Genomic DNA, 9,085 nt, shown 5'->3' with positions numbered 1-9,085 from the left:
GAGATTATTTTTTTTTCTTCTTGTTTTACCATAACATTAATTAGTCATTTTCAAATTATTTTCTTACTTTATTGAGTTTATATACTAATTAATATGGAGATTATGGTAAAATATATACTTCATTTATTAATTTTTAATGGACGTACAAGGTCAAAAGTGGACAAATAAAAATGAACAACGGAGTATAAGTTAATACTCACTCCCCCATTTTTACTTATCATGTATAGACTCGACACACCCTTTAAGAAGCCAAGCATACTTTAAAAGTTATGTAACCACTAATAATTTCTTAAAATTTCTAATTCAATAATTAATAATATGAGTAAAATAGGTATGAAATAATAAATTATCTCTTGATTTTCAAAAAATGAACGAGTAAATCTATTTTTAGAATACTGAGACAAGCAAAAATGAAACAAGAAGCAATAATTTCTTCACCAACTGTAACTATGCAACAGTTTCAGTGTCGTCTCCTTGATGACGCTGTCCAACTGTTCGATGAAATGCCCACAACGAGATTTAGCTTCATGGGCCTTTATTTTTACTGCACACAACGAAGCCAACCAACATCAGAAAACACTCGCCCTCTTCCCAAACATGTTTTTTGATAGTCTTTGGCCTGACCATTTTTCATTTTTCCTAGCATATTTAACAACGGCAGATCCAGGATTTTCACGATTTCAAAAAATAAAAATTAGTTCTTAGGAATTTGGACATGAACCTCAAGGTGAATTTTGAATCACCTAAATCACTGAACCAACACCTGGTCTTGTATTCAGGGATTCAAAATATATAAATGTACATAAAAAATAAAAAAAAATTACGTACCTTATATATATAGGGTAATTGTTTGCCGAAGGGGTTCGGGTGAACACCCTCCCCCTCCCCTAGATCTGCCCCTGATTAATTTGTTAAGGCTTGTGCTAGCTCGTGCTTTTTGGGAGTTGGCAAACAAGTGCATACCCAGTTTTTAAGATCGGTGTTTTCTCATGATGATGTTGTAAGTCTTCCCTGGTGGATATGTATTCAAAATGTGGATTGCTGGATAATGCAAAATCTGTTTTTGACTCGATTTTGGTTAAGAATTTGATTTGTTCGAGAGCAATGATATCGGGGTAGGGCCGTTGTGGGAGGAAAAATGAAGCTATTGAGCTTCCAGGGAAGTTGACAGAAAAGAATTTGCAATGTTGGACTGCTTTGATATCTAGTTTTGTGCAAAATGGGAACTTGATTGATGCTATTGATGTATTTCTTGAAGTAGAAGAGAAAGTGTTGATATGAAGGAACCTTTTATTCTTTCGAGCATAGTAGGAGCTTGTGCTAACTTAGCAGCACTACTGCTTGGGAAACAAATTGCCTCGGTTATGCATCTAGTTTGTTTGTTAGCAATGCCCTTGGTGATATGTATGCGAAATGTAGCGATATTGTGGACGCGAAGAAAATAATTGATAGCATGTTAACAAGAGATGTTGTATCTTGGACCTCAATTATTTTCGGGATGGCACAGCACGGGCAAGCTATTGAGGCACTATCCTTATATGATGGTATGATCTTGACTGGCCTAAAGCCAGATGAAGCAACTTTTGTTGGATTAATCTATGCTTGTGACTATTGTACGTTGGATTAGTAAACAAAGGTAAGAGTCTTTTCAAATCCATGATTGAAGATTATAAGTTTATTCCTTCTCTGCAGCATTATACTTGCTTGTTAGATCTGTTTAGTCGATCAGATCACCTTGAGGATGCTGAGAACCTTCTTAACACGATGCCATTTCAGCCTGATGAAGCTGTTTGGGCTGCTTTATTAAGTGCTTGTAAGCAACATGGAAATACTGAAGTGGGAGTCAGGGTCACCAATCGCTTACTAATTCTCAGACCAAAAAATCCTTTAACTTGTATACAGTCAAATACATATGCTGTTGCAGCTTTGTGAATCAATTTATCTAAGTTGAGGAAGTTGCTGGAAAATTTGGAAGTTAGGAAAGAACCTGGTTACAGTTCTATGATTCGGGAAAAGAAACTACGACATTCTTTGCTGGAGAGGCATTGTATCCTATGAAGGATGAGATATTTCAAACTCCTAAATGAGTTTGATTCTGAGATGAGGAAGAGAAGTTATATTCCCGACACCACTTTCGTTTTGCATGATATGGGACAGCAAGAGAAGGAAAGGCAGCTTTTTTGGCACAGTGAGAGATTGGATGTGGCTTATGGAGTTCTGAGGACTGTTCCTGGACCAGCAATAAGGGTAAAGAAAAACCTTCGAATTTGTGGTGATTGCCACACCGTTATTAAATTTATATCAAGCATTACAAATCGAAATGTTGTCGTTAGAGATGCAAATAGATTCCATGACTTTGATGACGGGAGATGTTCATGCAACGACTTTTGGTGATTGTATCTATCGCCCTCGAAATTTTCCAAGTTGCAAAACTATTTGACTTCCATCCTGAGAGTCCTTGAGAGACGATTTAGCTGTCCTTTAAAGGTATCAAAATCTGGTGCTGAATCTTATTTTGTATGGGATCATAACCAAATACCTAGAGTTAATTCCTAAGGAAATTTGACATCTCCACCAATGTCTTAGAGGGCCTATTATTATATTTCTAACAAACTTTACACTTACGGGCTACAGCCACTGTACAAACATATCCCTTTGAATTTGATGTCTTACAGTTCCCACATTTTTCCATTTTTGATGGATTTTGTGGCATTGTTAGTACAATAGTACTTTGGTACCCAATTTTTAGAATTTAAGTCTAAAACGAGGGCATGCTTTGAAGGAAGTCTGGTGCCCACAAGGGTGGAACTCAATTTTTAGAAGATTATTACATGATTAGGAGGCGCCAAGTATAACAGAGTTCTTTAAAACTTTGGATCAAAGCAAGGGCCTGCAAGAGGGTGCAGATACACTGAGATGGCAAAACCATTCAACTAGAGTTTATATAGTTAGTTCAACTTGGCTTCTTCGCTACTTTATTTTCTTTCCATACTTGATTTTGTTATGCTTTACTTGAGCCGAGGATCTATCAAAAACAGTCCCTCTACCTTCACAAGGTAGGGGGTAAGACTGCATACACACCACTCTCCCAGACCCCACTTGTGGGATTACAAACGGCTATGTCGTTGTTGGTGTTGTTAGTTCAACTTATAAGGATGTGAATCAGGTAGGATCACTGGTTACATTTTGGCCATGGAAACAACTTTGGAAAGTTAAGGTGATCTGCTTCTCCTAGGTTGGTTGTTAGAGAAGTGAGTGAACTCATGATAATCTTAGAAAGAGGGAATACAATTGTATGCAAGATGTTGCTTGTGTAGGCATGAGGCAGAGACAATAAGTCGTCTGTTATTACATTGTAGAATTACAAGCCAGTTATGGATTTGTGCATCAATCTCAGAGGTTCTAGTTGGACAATGCCAGGAAGAACTCCTCAAGTTATAGCATGCTGGAACAGAGATGGAAACTGCAGCAGAAGCAAAGACAGATGAAATTGTCCCTGACATTTGAATCAAATTGTCAAAAAGGTATGATTAATAAATGGTAGCGGGAAAGGTTCATAAACAATAAGGATAGGTCCAACTTGAAATAAGCAACCTGAAGTCCTGCATTTTTAACAAAGATGCAAGAGGATAATTGGAAATAAAATATTGAATGTACACAAATAGGAATGCAATTGAACATCAGTATAAGTCTAACGGACTTAATCAGTAGCAGACCTATGATTTTTAAGTCTAATCTAATTCATTCTCCAATTGAAGCTAAAATGATGTAGTCAACTCAATATACAATAGAAGACACTATCTTCCTAATTGCCATCATATCATTGGGATCCCATCTCAACTTCTTTTTGCAAAAAATTGCTTGGAACACATTTAGTTTGGAACCCAGTCCGATGGTGCAGTTATTGTTATGTTATGTACGGTATAAAACTTGAGATATCTATAGAAATTCATAAATTTCAAATCTTGAATCTGCATGTAAAAACTCTAATTATAAAAAAAAGATTTGTTCGCATGCTTTAATTCAAGCAAATCCGGCTATATAAATCTTCATTGTCCATGTCGCTCTATTTAAACCCGTCCAATCCAATACTATAAAAATTAATTTCTCTAGTTTTAGAAGTTCTCTACGTACATTTTCTACTGCATATAAATCTCAACAAGACTAAAATTGGACCTAAAAAAAATATACTAACATGACAAAAAGCTAATCCTAATTAATAGGATTAATTAGATCTAATCGAGTACTAGTCATAACAAGCAGCAGATTTTAGTGTTTGTACATTATTCAGTTGCTAGTTTCCATAGCATCTAATTTGGGAACTTTTTTTTGGTAATGGTAGTGTTCGATCTAACTTACATATGCCTAGACGGTTCTAACTGCTATATCCCGCTAGTATAGGGACCATGTAACTTTATTCTTCAAGCTTAGACAAATGAAAAAAAAATCACCAGATATTTTTGTCTTTGAATTATGATCTCCTGTAATTTTCATCTCATTTCATTGACCACTAAAACATATTATGAGATGCACTCTAAAATTAAAATATTTTTAAATATGTAAAATATTTCTTTTAACCAAAAGAGCCGTGTAAAATGGACTAGAGGAAATAATAACAACAACAATAACATACCCAATTGGATCCCACAACGTGAGGTCTGGGGAGGGTAAAGTGTACGCAGACCTTACCCCCACCTTGGAAGGTACGGAGGTTGTTTCCGAAAGACCCTCGACTCAAAAGAAAACAAGGAAAACAAGCGAAACAAGGGAAAAGAGTCAGATACGGATACGCAAATTAAAACCATGTGAAAATGAGGACTAGAGAAAATAATATAAAAAAGAAATAGAGAAAATAATATAAAACACACCTAAACTTTCACTCGCTTGTATTAATACACGTCTGGATGCCGAGTTGATCAACTATTCATTTTTCATTTTACCTACCTAAATTAACATTGAGGTATGTAATACGAAGGGAAAAAGTGATACTCTGTTTACATATGTTTTGGACCATTAAATCAGAGCTGCAATGTGTTGAAGAAATAGTAATAAATTGTTGGGGACCTTCCAATGCAACGAGGTAGCATTTTGAGTTTTGACTGAGATTTCACAACGTCCGCACAAAGTCTTTTCTGCTTCATATTAACCCCCCACGCCAAAATCCCAAACCCCCACCCCCCAACCCCACGCCCCAAACCCCTACCCCCTAAATTCCCAACCCCCCAAAACTCCATCTCCTATCTTTTCCTCTCTTTAGAATTTTGTGTCTGTTCTTTTAACGTATTTCTTCTTTCTTCATTGATTGACCAGATATTAATGTAGCTAATACCCAGATCTGACTTCTAAGGAATCCTATGCCTTACCCTCTACTCTTTCTTCTATTCCTCTTATCCCTTTTTTTATGTATTCAATAAATTTCCCATAATTCTCACAGATCTGAGTTTCCCATTTCCATTTTCTTTTCTTGCTAAAAATTCTTCCTTTTCTTTAACCCCTTTTTCATTCTCCAAGAAATTCATCATTATTCACCATAAACAAAGTCTCCAATTCTTGGATTCCCTTCTTCAATTGTTTGTATAATTCCATAGGAAATTGTCTTATTTTAGTTGCAACATATGAATGGAAAGCGCCAATAGTAGTCTAAGAACATTGATGTTCAATGATAAAATCGATACCCCAAACCTTGGAGATTTTCTTAGAGTCAAAGAAGACAACACCAACAACAACAATATCACAGGTCTCACGTTAGGTGCTGTATTGAGCAACAAACGAGAATCTTCTTCTTCTTCTTCTTCTTCTTCTTCTTTCCCTGTCAGCTCCAATAGAACTCTTCTTGATATCATTCGTGATGACCCCACAAACAGCAATAGCAGAAAAAACAAGAAATCTTGGAAACATTTCAGAAACAAACTACGTATCAAACCTGACAACATTTCCATTGATCAACAGCATAATAACAACAATCCCATAATGTCTCGTAGGTTGTCCCCTACATATCCTGAAGAACTTCCTGTTGAAAACTTTGGTCAACCTGAGAATGCTGGAGAAGAAATTAATGAACCTGTGAGAATGTCATTAATCGCGTTGTTAACAGAGAATGATGGAGATGGTTCAGCTTATATGATTGGAGATGAAGACGAAGAAGAAGATGAAGATAATGGTGATGATGATGATGAAGTTGCTGGTGTTGGTGCTGCTGCTGGTGCTGGTGTCGGTGTTGATGTTAGTGTCGGTGCTGGAGCAGAATATAATAATTGTTGTGTGTGTATGGTGAGACATAAAGGTGCTGCGTTTATACCATGTGGACATACATTTTGCAGGTTGTGTTCAAGGGAACTTTGGGTTCAAAGGGGTAATTGTCCACTCTGCAACAATTTCATACTAGAAGTTCTCGACATTTTCTGAATCAATTCATCAAAATTTCAACTTCCACAGTTTCAACATTAGCCTAAAAAAGCCATTCGGTGTACACAACATTCCGTGTTAGCAGGGTCAAGAAAGGACCGGGTGTGACTTAGATAGTCTAGTGGCTGATTTCACGATTCGAACCATGACTCGAGACTCCCCTGCAATATTAGCCTCTTTTTATTAATTTCATTTTATGGTATTTTCTCTTGCTCTTTGCTCCCTTCATCTTGTTGATTGTGGGAGAATGAAGTGCAGTTGGATTATTGTTACTACTTCATTTCATCTGTCTCTTGTTTTTATATCCCTTTGTGAGTTAAGCCATATTGACTAGGATTATGAGTTAGTGACTAATTTAGTGATGGCATAATAGGGTAATGGTCCTTGGTGTTACCCCTATCCCTATGTGTATATTGTACCTCTGTCTTGTATGGACTATTCAATGTATGAATAGGAAAAAGAGAGAGAAGAAACAAAGGCCTTATCATTTGAGGTCACATGGATGTATTTTCCTCTCGTATATGGTATTGTAGAATTGTCTTTCTCTTCCTTTCTAGAAGTAGGAAAAAGTTAAAAGGGAAAATAGCTGTAGAGCTTGTGTTGACAAGGACTTGACAACTAGTCCAAGAACTGACTGGACCTGTGGACCATAGTGGGACCATTAATAATGTCTTACTCCTAATGTGGGACAGAGTAGATACTCCACTACGTGCAACCCAACATGTAATCATTTATGAGAAATCCCTCCACCACCACCTAATGGTATCTTAAAAATAGTTTCGTTCAAAAAAATTCATGCTAATATTTTGAAATTATTTTAAATAAACAGTCATTTATTAAATTGGTTTATTATAATTTCAATTTTCAAACTCTTTTTTAACTTAAATTAAAATACTACTCTCTCTGTCTCAAAATAAGTATCGTTTTAGCTTATTTCACGCCTGTTAAGAAAAATAATAAATACAATATATAGTTTACTAGGTTACTTAAATTTATTAGATATTTCTTGAGAATTGAGCACTATTAAAAAAAAATTCTTTAATATAAGGATATAGGTGGAAACTACTATTATTTTTTTATCTTGAATTCCTATAGCGATACTTATTTTTGGGATAATTTTTTTTTTTACTATAGCGATGCTTATTTTGAAACGGAGAGTAATTTTTTAAAATATCAATCAATCATGTTCAAATGCCTACAAAATTGCTGAAGGATGAAATTGTAATCCCTACTGTATAAGTATATACTGTTAGCTTCAATCCTTCTTCTAATTTGTTGCTTTACTCCTTAAAGGATAAAAGTGCATGTATGACAGCTAATGCAAGCACTCACGATCTTTAGTCGGTAAGATTCCTTTTCTAATTAGTATAAGTAGTAATAAGTTGCTTTACTCCTAACAGGTTGGAACTTGGAAATACACAAGACAGCTAATGCGGGTCCAACACGGTCTTTGAATCAACTTATGTAAATACAGCTAATCTTTTTTTAATACTATACACAAATATTGTCACTAATTTAAGATTCTAGTTGGACTTCTGCTTCGCTATCTCTATTTGTCTTTAGCCAGACTTTCATACTTGCTATTGCTTATTTTAATGCTTATGAAGATCAATAGGATGAGCCAAATAGATTAAAAAAATGCAGATTAAGCAGTTATTACCATTAATTAGCTGGTCTTCTTGTACACTTAATTTGGTAGTCACGTTGATGATGAAAGTGGCCGGCCAATTATAGATTGTTAAAGATCTAAAAGTAGGATTACTGGTTTTATCATCCAACGAACTACTGCCAACCAAATGATATGAAATGCTTTAAAATATGCACTAGCTAATTAGGCATTGAATGAGGAGTTGGTCAACCATCATAAATGCCACCTTTGGTTGGTTTATGGCAATATTGAAGTCATACAGTTATTGTAAATTAGTGTACTTTATCGCGCTTCGAGCAGTTATGAAAAATTCTCTTATAAACTTAAAGATCATAGATTTAATTTAAAAAAGTTTAAAATACAATGAATTGATGTATGTAAAATAACAGGTATAAACATTAATTCTTACATTTTGTTTAAATAATTTTTTTTCTACCAAAAAATTAAATCGTTCATATATACATGCAAAAAGATAGAACTAACATGCTAATAGCCTTAAATCTCTCCCTCAAAACGTGGACTTGATACAAAAACAAAGAAAATTAAAATTTTGAAGAATTAAAATCCTAAAAGCACAAAGTAAAGAAATTTAATAAAAAATATGAAAATAAAAATACTGATTAACTAAACAAATAATAAAAATAAATACGCACTAAAAAATAGTCCTACTCTCACTAATAACTAAAGAATGATATTATAATAGATAAAAAATTTGATGAAAATTTTCATGATATGTACACGGAGGCAGAATAGAACTTTAAGAAAAGCGGATGGACCTGAAAAGAAAAAAACAAAAGGATAACTAAAAAGAATACTACTTTGATAAATTCATACTGTGAGTATAATTTTCCTCCTAACAGTGACTAAAGTCACCACTCTGATGACTTCAAAATCTCCAGAAAATTGGCATGATGTTCAAAAACATAAAAGCACTAAAAGGAAGTGAAACTCGAAGGAAAGTATGTGTAAAATTGACTAAGAAATACAAAAATGAGAAAATGAAGAAGGAAAATATTTTGCTGAGTATAAAAC

At 34.7% G+C, this 9,085-nt stretch overlaps 1 protein-coding gene and 1 pseudogene across 1 annotated transcript; both read left to right on the top strand.

The window, feature by feature from the left end:
• Positions 1-410: 410 nt before the first annotated feature.
• On the top strand, positions 411-5,026 carry LOC132611754 (pentatricopeptide repeat-containing protein At4g14050, mitochondrial-like; annotated as a pseudogene).
• Positions 5,027-5,244: 218 nt separating this feature from the next.
• On the top strand, positions 5,245-6,940 carry LOC132610076 (uncharacterized). The gene has a single exon (XM_060324327.1). The coding sequence runs from the start codon at positions 5,620-5,622 to the stop codon at positions 6,403-6,405; it is 786 nt and encodes a 261-aa protein (XP_060180310.1). The 5' UTR covers positions 5,245-5,619; the 3' UTR covers positions 6,406-6,940.
• The last annotated feature ends 2,145 nt before the right edge of the window (positions 6,941-9,085 follow it).

The sequence above is a fragment of the Lycium barbarum genome, chromosome 9, assembly GCF_019175385.1.
Source record: "Lycium barbarum isolate Lr01 chromosome 9, ASM1917538v2, whole genome shotgun sequence".
In the NCBI taxonomy this organism is placed as follows: domain Eukaryota; kingdom Viridiplantae; phylum Streptophyta; class Magnoliopsida; order Solanales; family Solanaceae; genus Lycium; species Lycium barbarum.
This window is presented reverse-complemented; position numbering and strand designations above follow the sequence as displayed.